General features: G+C 45.3%; 1 protein-coding gene across 3 annotated transcripts in view; it reads right to left on the reverse strand.

Moving 5' to 3' along the window:
- Positions 1–20,534, reverse strand: part of CPED1 (cadherin like and PC-esterase domain containing 1) — a 131,502-nt gene that overhangs the window by 99,997 nt on the left and 10,971 nt on the right. For all 3 annotated transcript variants that reach the window (XM_077935863.1, XM_077935861.1, XM_077935862.1), the window contains exon 3: positions 10,473–10,650. In XM_077935863.1, the coding sequence (XP_077791989.1) occupies positions 10,473–10,650 (178 nt within the window). The remainder of the gene's footprint in view (positions 1–10,472; positions 10,651–20,534) is intronic.

Genomic DNA, 20,534 nt, shown 5'->3' on the forward strand with positions numbered 1-20,534 from the left:
ATTGCCCTCTCATAGAATCATAGAATCATAGAGTTGGAAGAGACCACAAGGGCCATCGAGTCCAACCCTCTGCCAAGCAGGAAACACCATCAGAGCACTCCTGACATATGGTTGTCAAGCCTCTGCTTAAAGACCTCCAAAGAAGGAGACTCCACCACACTCCTTGGCAGCAAATTCCACTGTCGAACAGCTCTTACTGTCAGGAAGTTCTTCCTAATGTTTAGGTGGAATCTTCTTTCTTGTAGTTTGGATCCATTGCTCTGTGTCCGCTTCTCTGGAGCAGCAGAAAACAACCTTTCTCCCTCCTCTATATGACATCCTTTTATATATTTGAACATGGCTATCATATCCCCCCTTAACCTCCTCTTCTCCAGGCTAAACATGCCCAGCTCCCTTAGCCGTTCCTCATAAGGCATCGTTTCCAGGCCTTTGACCATTTTGGTTGCCCTCCTCTGGACACGTTCCAGTTTGTCAGTGTCCTCCTTGAACTGTGGTGCCCAGAACTGGACACAGTACTCCAGGTGAGGTCTGACCAGAGCAGAATACAGGGGCACTATTACTTCCCTTGATCTAGATGCTATACTCCTATTGATGCAGCCCAGAATTGCATTGGCCTTTTTAGCTGCCGCGTCTCTGAAATCACATCTCTCTTAGCTCCACATACTGTTAGCTGCTGCTCTGAAGTCTCACCCTGTGGGAACCTTCACCGACTACCCATTGACTTCCTGCTTCCTACAACCAGGTCCCTATTGCAAACAATGTTTTATGTAACTGATTCTGTTTACTGGGCCAAGTCACACAACCACTAATTTAGGGTCAGCAGAAATGAAAAAGATGTTCAAAATAACGTTTGTAGAACAACAACCCAGAAGCCTTTCTCTTGGGAATTGTAGGGACACAACTACCTAAATTGTATAGAAACTTATTCATGGAGGTGACTACACTGGCAAGAATGTTACTTTCCCAAAAATGGAAAGAAGCAGAAGTCCCAGCAAAGGAAGAATGGATACAAAAACTTGTGGAATATGCAGAAATGGCAACACTTACCAGAAGAGTAAGAAATCAAGATAGCAAACTTTTTATAAAATAACGGAAATGGTTTCTTGAATATTTACAGATAAATCGCAAACAGATAAAAAAACATTGGCAAGATTATTGTAATAACCTGAAGCTTCATAAGAGTATATATTTAAAGTAGATAATTAAATGAATTTGGATATGCAGAAGATATTTAAAAATAAATTTAAGGAACTGCAGAAAGAAGGGAAAGGGAGTCAAACTTTGACATTTTAAAACGATTGTAAAATTAATGAAATGTATAAACCTGAAAAGTATTAAAAATATATTTTAAAAGGACATGGATCAGAATGCACACCCACTGGGGGTGCTGTTCATTGATTTCAGTGGGACATGCCTTTGGGTGTGCTTTTTTGAACCTCCAGCTAGCTTACATCGGAATTTGTATATATCTAGAATTTGCGCAGAGTTTGTTTGCATGAGAATAGGTGCCAGTCATCCACCCTCCCATCTACCTTGACCAACAAAGAATAAATAACTTGGATAGAATTGGCCAAAAGGTTTGCTTGGAAAAATTATCTAGACCTGTGCAACTACATTCTCCACATTGTAAGCTAAACCTGTTGGATTATCAAAGCACCCAGGGCTCACCCATTTTCAAGAGTACCTTTGCATCCATAAGAAACAGAAACCTGCTTCAAAATAAACAAATTAAATAAATGCAGGATGTTATGTTTTTGTGACCAGTTATCAACATCTGAAGCTGTTCTGTACCTACAAATAATTGTGAATTACTGAGAACCTTGTTACAAAATGAAAGAAACTCTGGTACTTTGGGGGGTGGCGGAGGTTGAGACCCTAATTATGTAATTTAAGGCTGGAAACAGATTTCAAAAAAATGCCTATTGTGCACGTTTATGAAGGGTTCAGTGTTTTAACAGTTCTTTACAGCATTACGATACTTTTGAAATTAAGCACCCTACCCCGCCTTGTTCTTTTGCCCTCCTTAAGCTTCAGAAAGTTTTCACTGTAAACTGAAACACCGAATCTCAAAAGCTGCACGGCAATCTACACATCTCTATACAAGCAATGCTAAACTGCAAGAACGTGTTATTATCATTCCACAGCTTTTGTTTACAGACGTACTCTGCTGAAAGATGGGGCTAAAGGGTGCAACTGAAATGAATATTTTGCTTTCCAAAGGGGAAAAAAAATAATGCCTGCAACATATGCTCTGAATTAAGAAGTAAATGTTGCTTGTCCTGGGCCAGTTGTGCTCACATCTTCCGTATAAGAGAAAATAAGGCAAGAATGTTGTGGTACTTTTTAAGCCATTTACTGCACAATTTATTTATTTATTGCTTGACTTTATTACTAAGATGTTTCTCTCGTGGTTACTCTAGAATGGATGCATTAATGGCACAAGAACATTTGTGCTTCTACTAGAATCGGTGGGTCCCCAGGCATGTTTATTTAACCTTAACTCTGTTGGGCTGTTTATACTGCTGGAACTTGAGTTCAATTCACTATAAATTTCTCAGACTTTCTTGTTTAGAAAAGCTGAGCTTCTTGTGACCTCTCTATCCATGGTGTTTCCTTTACCCCCCAGCCATGAAAAGAACAGAATGCCTAGTGTCCCATTTATTTATTTTTAAAAACATATTTCAGTTCCTTTAAAAGGCGGGTCCTTCAGCCCTAATTGAAGATGGCAACCAGATGTTTACAGAACACTATAGCATTTTTCCCTTCGGGACATCTGGTGCTTTTATTTCCGTTTGCTATAGCTATTTATTTTGATGAAAGAAGACTTGCATGCACTGCTTGAATTTACAATCACATATTAGGTTATATACGATACGATAATCTTTATTGTCATTGTCCCACATAGAACAAAGAAATTGAAAAAAATCTACATCAGACATTCAAAAACCAACAAGCCTGCTATCCCAGCTATCCCAGCTTGGTTAACCCCCTAAAAACTCTGATACCCCATACAATGGTACCTTGGGTTAAGTACTTAATTCGTTCCAGAGGTCCATTCTCAACCTGAAACTGTTCTTAACCTGAAGCACCACTCTAGCTAATGGGGCCTCCCGCTGCCGCCACGCCACCAGAACACGATTTCTGTTCTCATCCTGAAGCAAAGTTCTTAACCCGAGATAATATTTCTGGGTTAGCGGAGTCTGTAACCTGAAGTGTATGTAACCTGAGGTACCACTGTAATTAAATACAATATACACCCATAAAGACTACCTTAAAGGTAAAGGGACCCCTGACAGTTAAGTCCAGCCGCGAACGACTCTGGGGGAACTGGCTGAGGGAGCTGGCATTTGTCCGCAGACAATTTTTCCAGGTCATGTGGCCAGCATGACTAAGCCGCTTCTGGCAAATCAGAGCAGCGCAGGGAAAAGCCGTTTACCTTCCCGCTGGAGCGGTACCTATTTATCTACTTGCACTTTGACATGCTTTCGAACTGCTAGGTTGGCAGGAAAAGACTACCTTACACTGTGTTTAAAGCCAAAATTGCATTTGGATAGAAACTGTTTCTCAGGTAGCTGGTCCTAGTCTTTATAACCCTGTACCTTCTTCCAGAAAGCAGAAGCTGGAAGAGATCATTTCCGGGGTGTGCACTATCCTGCACTATCTCTGCAGCTTTCTTATGACACCTGGAAGCATAGATTTGATCCAAGGTGGGAAGAGTGCACCCAATTATTCTCTCCGCAGTCTTTACAACCTTGGACAGCATTGTTTTTCCCCTGACCATGCAGCTCCCAAACCACACACACAGACCATAAGTTAATACACTCTCCACAGTACAATACATAACTGGCTGCTATTGGAAGTTGAACATACCTTTCTTCCTCTATTTGTGCTATTTGTATGCATGCAGAAGATGAGACACATACCTGGCTACCATGAGAAATTTGGCCTACCCTTCTGCATGTGCCGCTTTTTACATGTGTGTAAGAATTTTGCATGAACTCCACCTGAAGTGCCACAGTCTACGAAAAGCTTCACCATTTGATTCTGTTGGGAGTATAAATAGACTCATGTTGTGGCTATACTGGAGCCTTCTCCATATCCTCCAACATTTCTCCAATGGAAAAAAGGTCGTCCAATGCTATTTTTCTAGAAAAAGAGGTGCCGGAACTCACCATGAATGCTTCCCTTGTTCGCTTAGAATGGCAATGACGCCTGCCTGAGAGGTGCTGCAACTGAGTTCCTGGTTAGTTCCAGCTTAAAAAAAAAAAGCCCTAGGAACATCCTATTCCATACCCTCCAACATTTCTCCAATGAAAATAGGGGTGCAGGTGGCGCTGTGGTCTAAACCACTGAGCCTAGGGCTTGCCGATCATAAGGTCGGCAGTTCGAATCCACGCGACGGGGTGAGCTCCCGTTGCTCTTTCCCAGCTCCTGCCCACCTAGCAGTTCGAAAGCACACCAGTGCAAGTAGATAAATTGGTACCACTCCAGTGGGAAGGTAAATGGTGTTTCCATCTGCTGCTCTTGTTTCGCCAGAAGCGGCTTAGTCATGCTAACCACATGACCCGGAAAAACTGTCTGAGAACACACGCAGGCTCCCTCGGCCAGTAAAGAGAGATGAGCGCCTCAACCCCAGAGTCATTCGCGACTGGACTTTACTGTCAGGGGTCCTTTACCTTTTTATTCAATAATAATGATCTTCTTGGCTCAGGGGTTGCATAACTCCATACCCCCTCTGATGAAAATAGGAATGTCCTAAGGCATCCCCAACCTTCGGCCCTCCAAATGTTTTGGACTACAATTCCCATCACCCCTGACCACTGTTTCTGTTAGCTAGGGATCATGGGAGTTGTAGGCCAAAACATCTGGAGGGCCGCAGGTTGGGGATGCCAGTCCTAAGGAAAAGCAGGATGTTCCGGGACGGCTTCTGTAAATCTGGGACTGCTCCTGGAAAAGAGGGACCTTTGGAGGGTTTGCAGCATGGTGGCCTTCAAATGTTTTGGACTTCCGCTCCCATAAGTCCTGTCCAGTCCCATAAAGCAGTGTTCCCCAACCTTGGGCCTCCAGCTGTTTTTGGACTACAATTCCCATCATCCTTGACCACTGGTCTTGCTAGCGAGGGATGATGGGAGTTGTAGTCCAAAAACAGCTGGAGACCCAAGGTTGGGGAACACTGCCATAAAGTATCGACTCTTGCTGAGTGAGGGTACATTCATATGGAATAGTTGCCTTGCAAAACTGATATGGAAAATTTCTTCTTCCGGTAACGTTACATGCCAAGACGTAACCTCAGAACTGGATTTTGTAACAGCAGGAGCTGGAAAGGGTATTGCCTGTTTTCCTGATTACAGCTTGTCGAAGATCCTGCAACTCCACCAGGAAACCAGTTTCCACAGCCGAATTCCTTTTGAACACTGAAAGCTGCCTACTTAGTTCCTCCAGCTAGGTTTGTGTGGGTTTGTGGATTGTAGCTACTCTGCCTTTTCCTTTCTTTCCCCCCTCTTAACTTGGTTCCCTCTCCTGACCGACAAAACCAGTGCCTTTAACATTTCCTAATACGTTCTGCATTTTATGCCCTTATGGTTTACGTCCTCTGAATTTGCCACATCTATTTATGTCTGTTCTAAAAGGTCTTTTTTGGCAAAACCAGACTTCAGCAAGAGGTCCTACGCACGCTAAGTAAGCTGGTGTAAAAATAATTGCAGTCGAATGGCAAGTAAAATGAGTAAGAGCGTCTTAGTAACCGTAGATCAGAATGGCAGCTGTGTTGTGTCCCTCCCATTATAATTTGTGATTCTCCCCTCCCCAACCTCAACCCAAATGGCTAATTCTGCCTCCTTTTCAGCAGCTGCATAGGACTGTTGGGCCAAAAGCTGCGCAGGAATTTATATCCTTCTTTGGATGTGTGTGTGTGTGTCCTCTTCAGAAAGAAGAGGAAGTGGCTATCTTTAGATGACATATTCTGATTACACTGGATTGTAATAAGAGCAAGAAGAGGCAGAAGATATGGTCCATGTATAGAAGCACTAGGAGCAAGTGTAGCTGTGGATGAACAGCCTGAAATTTAAGGAATATGGTTATTTACTAGCTGCCCATTCCTAGAGAAGTTGATAGGGATATATGAGGGTTACTACTAAGGGATGTGGGTGGCACTGTGGTCTAAACCACTGAGCCTCTTGGAAGGTCGGCGGTTCGAATCCCTGCAACGGAGTGAGCTCCCGTTGCTCTGTCCCAGCTCCTGCCAACCTAGCAGTTCAAAAGCAAGTAGATAAATAGGTACCGCTGCGGCGGAAAGGTAAACAACATTTCCGTGCACTCTGGTTTCCGTCACGGTGTCTTGTTGCGCCAGAAGCGGTTTAGTCATGTTGGACACATGACCCAAAAAGCTGTCTGTGGACAAACACCGGCTCCCTCAGCCTGAAGCGAGATGAGCGCCACAGCCCCATAGTCATCTTTGACGGGGTCCTTTATCTAGGGAGGGAGAGGAGAGCCAAGGGCCCACCAAAATTTTTCAAAGAAGGGACTGATTAAGTTGCCTCAGCCACTTTGGGCAGCTTTCAACATATATAAAAAACATAATAAAATGTTAAACATTAAAAAAACTTCCCTCTACAGGGCTGCCTTCAGATGCCTTTGAATGGTTGTATAGTTACTTATCTCCTTGGCTCAAGGGTTGCAAAACTCCATACCCTCCAACATTTCTCTGATGAAAATAGGGGCGTCCTAAGGGAAAGCGGGACATTCTGGGATCAAATCAGAAACTGGGATGGCTTCTGTAAATTTGGGACCATCTCTGGAAAATAGAGGCACTTGGAGGGTCCGATATACTAGGAACATAGGAAGCTATGTTAGAGTAAGGGAAAGGGAAAGGGACCCCTGACCATTAGGTCCAGTCGTGACCGACTCTGGGGTTGCGACGCTCATCTCGCTTTATCGGCCGAGGGAGCCGGTGTACAGCTTCCGGGTCATGTGGCCAGCATGACTAAGCCGCTTCTGGCAAACCAGATCAGCGCATGGAAACGCCGTTTACCTTCCCGCCAGAGTGGTACTTATTTATCTACTTGCACTTTGACGTGCTTTCGAACTTCTAGGTTGGCAGGAGCAGGGACCGAGCAACGGGAGCTCACCCCGTCGCGGGGATTCGAACCGCCGACCTTCTGATCAGCAAGTCCTAGGCTCTGTGGTTTAACCCACAGCGCTACCTGCGTCCCTATGTTAGAGTAGGTCACATCATTTGCTCATTTAGCCCAGTATTGTGTTCTCTCTGGCTGGCATCAGCATTCAAGAACTCAGGCATTAGATTTGTTCTGCTACCTTGTCCTTTTAATTGAAGATGCCAGGAATTGAACTTGGATCCTTCTGCATGCAAACGTAAGCTTTACTAGTCTCTAGGCGACTCCTGGCCCCATGAGTGGTTCAAATGAAGAAGTAGCCCAAAGAATCAAAGCATGGACTTCACATAATAATCTTAACTGCTGAACATCTATTATGTATTCAAAGGGCAGAGATAAAAAAAGAAAAGTTTCTCTCTCCATTATCACTCTGATCTGTTGGTTTACGTCAAAGCCAGTGTTTCAAAACTCCTTAAAACACTCCTCTTAACTCTAGGATATAGATAAATGAGACAGAATTTGGAAACCTGGAAGTAAGGAGGAAGAAACCCCGGATAATTACATTAGACAAGGAGAAGTGATTCTTGTCTCCTTATCCTACCACTTTCAGCTCATCTGTTTCAGTATGTAAACCCTGGCTCTCTTAAATAGGAGCACGTTTTTATACATCAGAACCATTCTGCTTGGAAAATGTTATGACACAACATAAAGCATATGCTTTCAGAAACGAGTACGTCGAGTACTGTGCTTGCAAAAACACACGGAAATGTTATTTGCTAGCAAGAAAAAAGGAACGATTTTCCATCTGTTATAGAGAAGATCATTGCTTTGGTATGTAAGCAAGTTACTTCATTTCTCAAATTTATTCAAAAAGCTTATTCATAAATCTGGAAACATAAGCAAGCTACAAACCCTTTCAGCTCATGAAACAGACTCCCCCCAAATTAAAAATGTCGCCTGTTTGATGTTTTCCATACAATTCCCAAATGGGCAAGGCTGCAGGTACATCTGGATGTTGAAAGAAAGCCTTTAAATCCCCTTTTATGGCTGCGGGGGGTGGGGGATGTAAGGAATTATTATTGCTGATCTCAGAACATGAATAAACATCACCTGTACTGGTGAACCACACAGTGCATCAGAGTGTATTTGATTACAAACCTTTAAGGAAAAGGAAAACTTGTGCTTTGCAAGAGTTGGCCATAATGACCGCTCCCCGCTTAAAACGGGGGGCGCCCTTTGCGTGGACGCGTGCAGCCCTGGATCTGGAGTGGCCCCATCAGCATAGGCTTTGCCTTCCCTCAGGTGGGATACCTGGAGGTCCCCGCCTACCTCACTGAGTTGTCCAATCCCACCTGGGGGAAGCGTTGCCAGGGAAACCAGGCCAGGTAGGGGGAGGGATTACCTGCCCACACAATAGAGGGAGGATCTTACCTGGTAATCCTCACTTGGCTCCAGAGCTTCTCCCACCCTAATGTCTTCTTTTGCAGGTTAACTTTTCTTCATAGGTTTTGCAGGTTAACCTTTCTCCACAGGTATGCGGGCGCTGCTACGATAAGGTCGCTGTTAAAGGGCCGGAAAGGAATTTCCCTGCATTGGCAGGTTTCGCCTTTCCCGTAGCAAAACGTCACAACTTTGGCGGTATCAGGCCTTGGGCGGAATCCTTTAGTCCATCTTCCTCTTTGTGGTGGTGATACCAGGGTTCCCCGTTAAAGGGGGTTTCTGAAGGGAGGCTTTGACCGTACATCAAAAGGTCGTCATTGCTCTCCCCTGCGGCGGCGGCGTAACGGGGGCGGCTATCTCTGCTTGAACATATGTTCTCCAGAGCCAGCCCTTCCCCCCCACACACACTGGATAACCCTGAAGCTCCCTAGGTCCCTGGCTGGGGACTGGGGAGGGAGAACGCCCAATGCCTGAGCCAAGGTCTACCCACATTTGAAATTTAATAAAGTTGTGGCCAATTTAATCCCATAGCACGTTGTCTAGAGTCGTTATTCCACATGACGGGGGGGGACCACTCGGGATCTGGGGACTCCGCCTATCCACGCAAATCGCACACCCCTCACAGCTGAGAAGCAGGCAGCCTGACACTGCCTTCAGGCTGAACATCATTCACACATTTATGTAATCCTTCCCATCCACTTGGATTAATGTGTGTGTGTTGTACTCTGTGTCCTGCCCCTATTAGAGGTATGGTTGATGGGAACACACCGGCAGGGCCTTTTGTGTTGTGGTGCCAAGACTTTGAAACTTCCTGTCGCAGGAGATCAGATTGGCTCCTTCCTTCAAGCCCTTTAGATGCCTGACTAAATGCACATTTAAAGCACATTAGTTAGGGTTGCCATATTTCAAAAAGTGGAAACCCAGACGCAAAGTTGTTCAGCTTTCTTTGCAAAATCAAAAAAATAATGAAGTTTTTCAGCTATTTTTTTAGGAAATTCACCCAAAAAAAATCAACACTTCCAACATGGGTTACCAAATGTCCAGGTTTTCCTGGACATTTTTCGGAAATTACGTCCAGATGATATTTCCGACAAACAAATCCCGGATACCTCCAGGAAAATCCAAACTTATGGCAGCTCTACATTAGTTCTCTCAGAGAATGCTGAGAACTGCAGTTTTGTTTTAAGGGTGCTGGGAATTATACCTTTGTGAAGTGGAATAACAGTTCTCAGGATTTGGGGTGGGGGGTGGGATGGAGAGTCATTTGTTGGATGAGCTTCAAATGTATGGAACCTAACCTAAGGCTTATGTACATATTAGCAACTTAAAATGCAGCAACGTCATTCCTGCCCCCACTCCTATTGTGTTTCAAATCACATTTTTACAATGCTGTACACACCAGGGAGGGGACAGGGATGTCTTCACCAAGTTTGTTTCTCTGTGCCTGCAACCCCACCCACAAATTCTGATTCAGCAAAGCTGTCGTTTGCACATGTGCAGTGGCTGTCTCTAAGGTACACACCTCAGCTTAACCGTGACTTGCGTTTTCAAATCAGGTGGAAGCAGGTTTGAATGTAAACAAATAAAACAGAAGTGTTTCCCATGATAAATATGGATTTTGGCTAACGTTATGTGTGCCTGGCTTCAAACATCAGTAGTGGGAGCGCGATGGAGCTGGATTAAATACTAATGCATGCATTTATGCAAATTTCAAGCTGCCATTTGCACTGTGACTGAGATGAAAGAAAATTGCAAATAAAATAAAAATAGTATGCAGTAACCCTAGACCATGATCTGTTTCAACTTGGAAACCCTCTGAATAATAAACTGTGGGATATCTGGTCACTAAACTCTCCTCTCCCTCATGATCTGATCGTGTTACAGTTGGGAAAATACTACGGCTCCGTCAAGTCTTCTCACCTGGATTGGGGATTTCATGTTCACTCAGTTTCCCGTCTTCAAGGACTGTAACTCTATAACGGTGCTGTGCAAGGATGTGCCGGTATAACAGGAGGTCTTGTTCACTGCCGGAAGACGGGATGTACAGGATTACTGTCCTTGTCTGACTTCCAAAGAATTTAAAAATGGAGTCCTCCATCTAAAACAAGAAACAAAAAAAAGGGGTATTCGTAAGCTATATAAGGCAACACACCGGAACGTAAAATGCTATCACATGCAAAATAGTATATGTTTTTCCTGGGAGCAGTTTCAAACAACCATATTATTTATGCAATAATTACAATAGTAATGTAGTCATGTGACATTTGAATATCTAGTTATATTCTGACTCACTAGGGGACAGTCATTTTTACTTCCTAGGAGTAGTATTCCTCAGTGGAAAGAAAATTCCCACCTTGTAAGATACAGTGGTACCTCGGATTAATTCGTTCTGGAGGTCCATACTTAACCTGAAACTGTTCTTAACCTGAAGCACCACTTTAGCTAATGGGGCCTCCCGCTAATGCTGCACCGCCGGACCACAATTTCTGTTCTCATCCTGAAGCAAAGTTCTTAACCTGAAGCACTATTTCTGGGTTAGTGGAGCCTGTAACCTGAAGCGTATGTAACCCGAGGTACCACTGTAATTCCCATAGGAGTTGTTAGCTGGTTGTCTGAATCCACTTTGACTAAATAGTCTTGGAACTGCATTTGCCCCCAGAAGTGCAACAAAGGACACAGAATGCAGGTTCTCCTTGTAGTTCCCAGGACAAACCCAAAATTAGGAGGTGGTTCATGCAGAGTTTCGTTTTTTATATGCTGGCTCCTTTATATATGAATTGTTCTTCTCATTGTTCTCTACAGACAGGATATGAAAATCCGCACACTCCCCCCCCAAAAAAATCTGCCTTTGAAAACAAGTAAAACAGGTACCATACAGGTGTGCCTGGAGAGAATATTTCATAGCTTGGGGTGCCACCACAAAAAGGTTGTATATTTGGCTGCACCACAGTGGTGAAAAAAACCAGAGTCCACATGGGAGAAGTCAGTTGTTCAGATACAGTGGTCCCAAGCTGTTTTTATATACAGTGGTACCTTGGTTCTCGAACTTAATCTGTTACGGGAATCCGTTCAACTCCTGAAACCATTTGAAAACCGAGGAGTGGCTTCCGATTGGCTGCAGGACTCAAGCGGAAGCCGCGTTGGATGTTTGGCTTCCGAAAAATGTTCACAAACTGAAACACTCACTTCCAGGTTTGCGGTATTTGGGAACCACTGTACATTGAAAACTGCCCAGAGTGGCTGGGGAAACCCAATCAGATGGGTGGGATATAAATAATAAATTTATTATTATGGACTAGGACGTCCCTATGGTCATTGGAGAAATGTTGGAGACTATGGGAAACTGACTAATTTTTAAGACTAACTGACTAATTTTTAAGCATCAATCTGGCTGTTAGATTCTGAAATTTCTCAGAAGACTTTAAAAGCAACCCCCTATGCAAAATGTTTCATATCTACTTGTTGTTAGAGCGTGCATAGCAACTGTGGCAAGACTATCTGGTAACCACTTAATGGATCTTGTAATAAAATACAAGTTTCAAGTTCCCGTTGGGAATGTAATTGTGCAGAAGCTTTAATTTGGAATTTTGCTTATGTGTACAGTGGTACCTCGGGTTACAGATGCTTCAGGTTACAGACGCTTCAGGTTACAGACTCCGCTAACCCAGAAATAGTACCTTGGGCTAAGAACTTTGCTTCAGGATGAGAACAAAGCGGTGCAGCAGCGGGAGGCCCCATTAGCTAAAGTGATACCTCAGGTTAAGAACAGTTTCAGGTTAAGAACGGACCTCCAGAACGAATTAAGTTTTTAACCCGAGGTACCACTGTACACCCACCATGCAAAAACAAAACTGGAAAGTTAGAGGGCTGCCAGATAAACTTCGTATTCGCTAAACTGGTGCCAAGGAGTGTTTACAGGAGACATTATACAAACACGAAATTGTGGGTCTTTGTTGGCTATATGTTTCACTATAAATGAGTGTCAGTCAAAATGCTTCCAGTTGTTGAGGTGCCCGATAGCCAGCTATAAAGTGACGCTTACAGCCATATTTTCCCAGCCGCAGGAAGTAGTTTTATGTTACACTTGGCTCAAGTATAAAATTCTTTGCGGGGGGCAAACACATAACTGTGCTAAGCTCTTGGATGAACGACTAACACGTCTCTGTTTTTAATATAGAGCATACCTCTTTCCCTGACTACAATCAGTACAGTTGATGCTGGTTGAAACTATTCCATTCACATTTTATGAAATATGTTGAACAAATATGTCAGGCAAGAAGTTTCGAAATATTCCAGGCAGCAAATGCATTGTGCTCATAAGCAAAAGTAACCAGGAGTAAAGAGGAAGTTAGGATTTCAACGGTGTTGTCTTACACACTCTTGTAATTCATGTTCAGCCAGCTGAGGTTGTTATTTATAACCTATTTATTCAACAGTGAGAGATTAAGTATTCCTGCATTGGAGGGGGTTGGACTAGATGGCCATTGAGTCCCTTTCAACTTTAAGAGTCTATTATTCAAATACAAGTTTACCTCAAAACACCCCTTCATCCCTTTTTACCCCTTTCTGCTATCTTCTTCTGATATTTCCTTCCCCTTTATACTCTTATTCTCAGCTGGCCTCAAGGGCTACTAAAGTCTCCTATTCCTTCATATGTCTGCCTCCCTATTTTCTTCTGAATATAATTCAAAGAGTGTTTTTTACTGGGATTATGCAAAACCAACTGAAGAAATTCTGCCATGAAGTGAGAGGGGGGGAATTAAGATTTGTTCGCAAGCAGTGGCATTTCATGGAAAATTCAGCTTTTGGTTTGAATTCAACTGAAGGCATCAGACAATTATGCAGATGATATTTCGCACCATTACACTGCACCTTGGGCTTTGTAGTCTTTAGAACAGGGGCTCCCCTCTATTGCTGTGGACTTGAAGGCTACAGCTGACAGCTAAACTAGATGAGGCAAAGATTACAGCTGAATGCATCACCAATCTCTTGAAACTTTTGCAGATAGCAGCTGCAAAGGGTCCTGATTTATACTGGACAGAGCACATGTGTGCTTTTTCTTAAAAGTGCAAATAGTAATGGGGGGGGGCCTATGGAGGAATGGCGCAATGCGACAAGTTCCTCTTCCCTGTGCCAAGGTCCAGACTGGGTTATGTCCTGCACAACCTCACTATTTGTTGTTGTTGTTTAGTCATTTAGTCGTGTCTGACTCTTCGTGACCCCATGGACCAGAGCACACCAGGCACTTCTGTCTTCCACTGCCTCCCGCAGTTTGGTCAAACTCACGCTGGTAGCTTCGAGAACACTGTCCAACCACCTCGCCCTCTGTCGTCCCCTTCTCCTTGTGCCCTCCATCTTTCCCAACATCAGGGTCTTTTCCAGGGAGTCTTCTCTTCTCATGAGGTGGCCAAAGTATTGGAGCCTCAGCTTCAGGATCTGTCCTTCCAGTGAGCACTCAGGGCTGATTTCCTTAAGAATGGAGAGGTTTGATCTTCTTGCAGTCCATGGGACTGTCAAGAATCTCCTCCAGCACCATAATTCAAAAGCATCAATTCTTCGGTGATCAGCCTTCATTATGGTCCAGCTCTCAGTTCCATACATCACTACCGGGAAAACCATAGCTTTAACTATACAGACCTTTGTTGGCAAGGTGATGTCTCACTATTTGCAAACGTTTAATACTTTGTGCATCCCTTATGTCTCATGCAGGTTCAACCTGAGATCTTGATGGACAGAGACACATGATCATGTGTTGTATGAGTAAATGCAAAGTTGTATGAATGAATGTATGCACACAGGATAATGCCAGCCAGCATTGGCAGAAATGCCACCATGGGCTTCATTCTGGAAGGCGGTTTGGCACAGAAGGACTGGAATACAGTGAGGATAAAGAGACTGACGAAGCTATTGTAAAGAAAGCAGAATACCAATTGTCGTAGGGTGCGAAGCGTTCAATATTTTCCTTGATAAATATAAATGAATCTGGATTTGATGGGAAACGACAGCTTTCAGTAAGCGAGCTGTTTTACAATGCTATTTCACTGTAATAGAAAGTAAATGTTAAGCCAGATTCCACTTTAAGCAGAATTTGGCAGTCACCCAAGTTTTTTTAATACATAAAGTCCTACGCCAGTAGAGTCTAACATACCTATGAGTCATGTTTTCATCTACGCTAGGCCCCAGTGGAATCTGGAAGTTCAAGGGAGAATGCCGGCTTGCGTTTACCATCTGTGTGCCAGGTAAGGACAGTCGGCAAAGGAACACAGCGAGACAATTTTAGTGCCTAACCCACAGCTGTAGAATTCCTTTCTCCTGGAAACTTGCCAAAATCTAGCTAACTTTCACAACTTTTACAAAACCTTTTCATCTGGACTAGAACTTGACAGTTTAGGCAAACCAAATCTTAGTGTACACACACACACACACACACACACACACACACACACACACACACACTGTCTGTTGATTCGTCTTAACTGTGATTACAGTTACACCATCCAGCCAAACAGTGCAATACACCAAGAATTGTCGCTTAAACTGAACCCCCAAACTCTCCAAATCAAATCCTTGACTCCAGAAACACAATTTTTGCCATTGCGGAAATGCCTGCTGACTGTCTCAGCGTGCATCCTGGTTCACGCGGTCATCTCCTCCACATGATCCTTTACATGAGAATAAAAATAAATAGAAAGACAGTCCCAATGTGTCACACTCTTCTGCCATGACTCTTTTGCTTGCAGGTAATCATTTTCCAACACTTCAGACAGTTCAGCATCCCTCCCACTTGGACCTACTCCTCAGAGTCTATTGCGTACTGTCTAGGGTTGCCATATTTCAAACGACAAAAACCTGGACAGCAAAAAAAAAAGGTTAAAAATGCCATTTTGGAGCTATTTTTATGGAGGATGGGTTATAATCATAATCATAATCATAATTTATTTATACCCCGCCCATCTGGGCAGCTTCCAACAAAATATTAAAATACAATAAATCACTATTGACATGGGCTGGATTTTTCCTAGCAATTTTTCTTTTTGCTGATTTCGGCCAGACACTGCTGTATTCCGGATATGTCCGGCAAATTCCAGACGTATGGCAACCCTAGCCCTGTCCCTGTTTTTTGAGGCCTTCTGGTGGAAGCAACCTCACAAAGAGAGACAATTGCAGACCTGCCTGCAGTGCTCCCTTCCCGGAGGGCAAAACCAAGGAAACAACAGATGCAAACAAAACAGGCAGGGCAACGTTTAGTGATTTAAAATTGGCCACAACTTTTATTGATTACAGATGTAGGTAGATTTTGGCTCAGGCAGTGGGTGTTTATCCATTATCAGCGTCTGGATGGAGGGCTTACGTTTAAGAAGGATCACACCTGGGGTGGAGGGCCACTCAAGATGCAGAGCTACTAAGGTGGCCCTCCACAGAGGGAAGCTCTATGGCTTCCAAACATGGTGGCTATGGGGTTGTAGCACTCACCTCGCTCTTAGGCTGAGGGAGTCGGCGTTTGTCCGCAGACAGCTTTGTGGGTCATGTGGCTAGCATGACTAAATCGCTTCTGGCGCAACTGGACACTGTGATGGAAACCAGAACGCACAGAAATGCCGCTTACCTTCCCACCACAGCTTTACCTATTTATCTATTTGCACTGGTGTGCTTTCAAACTGCTAGGTTGGCAGGAGCTGGGACAGAGCAACAGGAGTTCACCCCGTCGAGGGGATTTAAACTGCTGACCTTCTAGGACTTGCTGATCAGAAGGTCGGAGGTTCAAATCCCCATGACAGGGTGAGCTCCCGTTGCTCGGTCCCTGCTCCTGCCAACCTAGCAGTTCGAAAGCACGTCAAAGTGCAAGTAGATAAATAGGTAGCGCTCCGGCGGGAAGGTAAACGGCATTTCCGTGCGCTGCTCTGGTTCACCAGAAGCGGCTTAGTCATGCTGGCCACATGATCCGGAAGCAGTACGCCGGCTCCCTTGGCCAATAAAGCGAGATGAGCGCCGCAACCCCAGAGTCGGCCACAGCTGGACCTAATGGTCAGGGGTCCCTTTACCTTTGTAATATAAATATTATTCCATAAGGATGACATAAATGTTTTACAACTTTTCTCTAAATGAAGAAAGCAAAATTTGTGTGTGTGTTTGTAATATCTGGCCTTGGAAAGATTCAAGAATTCTAAATGTTTTAGTCAAGCCTACTACCAGTAATGGTCCAGTAGAAACGATAGCCATTTCATTTTTGTGCTTTTAATTAGCAAATAAACTTTGACAGAATTTATACTTAGAAATAAAATGGCCTGACTGGAACATAGCCAAACCAAGCAGTAATTTTCCTTCACAGGCAGCGATAACAGTTAAAAATAGTTCCTAAAAACATTGCACAAGTCAGTTTTGGAAAACAGGATAATAGATCATCTAGCCTCTCATTTCCAAAGTGTCTAGACAGAAAACTTTTGTACTGGATTGTTCTGCTTCTGGAAGGAGTTGACCCAAACACTTTCTTCATAAACTCTTGATTTAAATGCAGGTGCTTTGAAATCTTTCCTTGGCCACTTGTTTAACAGACCACAAAATGTAAAACAGGGTCTACTTCTAGACATTAATGTTTCCTACAGCAAAAACACACATGTAGCGCTAAGAGAATAAATATGTTCTAACTGGACGATGAAGAATTTGGCTTCTTTTGTGGAAGCTTTCCTTTCCCTTTGAAATCCAGGACCCCTAGTTTTCTCTAATTGTGCCATTAGCAACAAGATGTTTAGCATACAGGACTGGACTAAGCATATTGTTACGCTTTCCATTTAGCCACTGCATCCGCTGGGTAGAAACCTGAGGTTTGGCTTGGCAAACCCGAGTTCAGATTCCATGGATTGTTTCAAGATTGTGTTCTGCACAGGACCTATACTGAAGGCAATAGGTTCATATTAAATAGTAGCAGGATTTGTGTTTCTGTTATATTGAGATCCATCCACACAATACATTTAAAGCAGTATCATACCACTTTAAACAGCCACAGCTTCTCCCAAAAAATCCTGGAAACTGTAGCCTCTTAAACTGCAGAGAATTGTTAGAATATCCCTATTTTCCCCCTCCAAGTGTCCCTATTTTCTAGGGACAGTCCCGGATTTACAGAAGCTGTCCCGGTTTCTGATTTGATCCCGGAATGTCCCGCTTTTCTTTAGAACATCTCTATTTTCATCGGAGCAATGTTGGAGTTATGAGACCCCAAGCCAAGAACCTAAGTAACTATGCAATCCTCAGAAGACATCTGAAGGCAGCCCTGTACAGTGGTACCTCAGATTACATACGCTTCAGGTTACATATGCTTCAGGTTACAGACTCTGCTAACCCAGAAATATTACCTTGGCTTAAGAACTTTGCTTCAGGATGAGAACAGAAATCATGCTCTGGCGGCACGGTGGCAGCAGGAGGAGCCATTAGCTAAAGTGGTGCTTCAGGTTAAGAACAGTTTCAGGTTAAGAACGGACCTCCAGAAGAAATTAAGTTCTTAACCTGAGGTACCACTGTATTGGGAAGTTTTTTTAATGTTTGATTTTTTTATTATGCTTTTGTATATGTCAGAAGCTGCCCAGAGGGGCTGGGGCAACCCAGTCAGATTGGTGGAGTATAAATAATAAAATCATCGTCAACATCATTATGGAATAAAGGTAAAGGGACCCCTGACCATTAGGTCCAGTCGTGACCGACTCTGGGGTTGCGGCGCTCATCTCGCTTTATTGGCCGAGGGAGCCGGCGTTTGTCCGCAGACAGCTTCCGGGTCATGGCGAACCAGAGCAGCGCACGGAAATGCCGTTTACCTTCCCGCCGGAGCGGTACCTATTTATCTACTTGCACTTTGAAGTGCTTTTGAACTGCTAGGTTGGCAGGAGCAGGGACAGAGCAACAGGAACTCACCCTGCCGTGGGGATTCGAACCGCCGACCTTCTGATCGTCAAGCCCTAGGCTCTGTGGTTTAACCCACAGCGCCACCCGCGTCCCTTTCATCATGGAATAGGACGTCCCTATTTTAATCGGAGAAATGTTGGAGAGTAACTCCCAGTCTTTCCTGAGAAGAGGGACTGATTGTTAATCTACTCAGGGAACTGTAGCTCCGTGAGGGGAATGGGGTCTCCTAACAACTCTCAGCATCCTCAACGAACTACAGTTCCCAAGATTATTTTGGAGGAGCTAGGGGTGCCAACTTGAATAAAACATTGGGGGGAGGACCAAGTAAGCTCTTTTCTGTATAACTGATCACAAGATGCAGCACACACACGTCATTTGAATGGCAATGCCCATCAATTTCAAATATTTTATCGGCCCCTGGAATTTGGGTCCTGTAGGGGGAGCCATGACTAAATAGTGCAGTGTTTCCCAACCTTTTTTGGGCAAAGGCACACTTGTTTCATGAAAAAAATCTCGAGGCACACCACCATTACAGCCCCGTGACGTCAGCGCGCAGCGTCACGCCGGGAGGGACATGAATTGCTAGCAAATTACATAATCACCTTGAGGGCTGGCTCATCTTCTCCGAAGGCAGAACCCCATTAATTAACAGCACAGACTCACACCATAGCCAAGACGAGGGGGGAAAACCTCAGTCATGCACAGTCATGCACATGTGGGGGCTAAATGAGGACGAAGACCGGGCAGAGAGCAGGGTTCAAATCACCCCACCTGGCCAGGACAATCCCTGGGTGCTCCCTTGGGCCACTCGCCTGACCCACCTCGCAGGGCTGTTGTTGCGAGGATAACACGGGGAGAACCACGTGCGCCCCCGGGAGCTCCTTGGAGGAGAAAGCGGGCGATGAATGCAATGCACGAAATATATGAGAGGCGACCAGGTTTTGCAGGTGAGGGGCCCCCGCCAGCCTCCGCTTCCAACACCCGGCGCAACGACGCCGAAGTTTCCCCCCGGGCTCGGCTCGGGGAGCAGCGCTGCTCCCCCCCCCCGGCTCCCCTTCGCCCTCCCGGCTCTCTCTGCTGCCCACTGGGGACCCCCCTCACCTGCCAAGTCCGGAGCGCCGGTGGAAGTTGCATGCATGCATGCAGGGCGCCGCGTTGCCATTGCATTGCACTGCACTCCATGCAACGCCTGCACGCATGCATTGCCTTGCACGCCCGCCAAGGGGTCTCCCCGCGGTCCGATGCGTCCCCTCCGGCGCAGATGCAGCATTGCAAAAATAAAAAAACCCCGACGCAGCCCTACCTGGGGGGCAGCCTCCGCCTCCGCCGCTCCGCCTCCGCGGGGATCCCCGGGCTCCATCCTGCCGCCCGATCTCCGGGGGTGCAGGCAGGCTGCGCGGGGTCTGCGCGGAAGAGCCCCTGCCCGCCTGGCCGCTGCCGCTGCGCTCATTCCATGGCCGGGAGAAGAGCGCTTCAAACAAAACGCCCGGCCCGCCAGGCCACGCTGGGAAACGTAGTTTGCGCACCCCGCGCGGGCACGGAGGCCAAGGGCGAGGGGACTACGGATCCCGGCAGCCCCCGCACCGGGGACGGAGGGGGAGAGGCCGGGTGCAGGGATGGAGGGACGGGTGGGCGAGCGAGTGAGTGAGTGGCAGCCGCCAAGCCTTGGCCGAGAGCCAGGAAGGGCCTCCCCGGAGGAGGAGGAGGAGGGAGGCGCAGAGCGGGAGGGAGGGAGGGAACCCCAGGGGTCATCTAGTGACGGCGCCCCAATCGAAAATTTGACTTAAAAAAAAAAATCTTTCAATTTTTTAATTTTTCCCGCGGCACACCAGTCAACATCTTGCGGCACACTAGTGTGCCGCGGAACAGTGGTTGGGAAACACTGAAATAGTGGCATGATGCTGCTTTAAATGCATAGTTCTGCTAAGGCAAGGAACTTAGTAAGATGGCTTCTACCAAGTGAGACCAACAGCCCTTAGTACTGTTGAGACTTTCAGCAGTTCTTCTGAGTCTCAATCGGGGTATGCCAGGGATAAACCTGGAAGGTTTTCCATGTAAAATACGTGCTCTATCACTGACTCACGGCCT

Source organism: Podarcis muralis, chromosome 10 (genome assembly GCF_964188315.1).
Source record: "Podarcis muralis chromosome 10, rPodMur119.hap1.1, whole genome shotgun sequence".
In the NCBI taxonomy this organism is placed as follows: Eukaryota; Metazoa; Chordata; class Lepidosauria; order Squamata; family Lacertidae; genus Podarcis; species Podarcis muralis.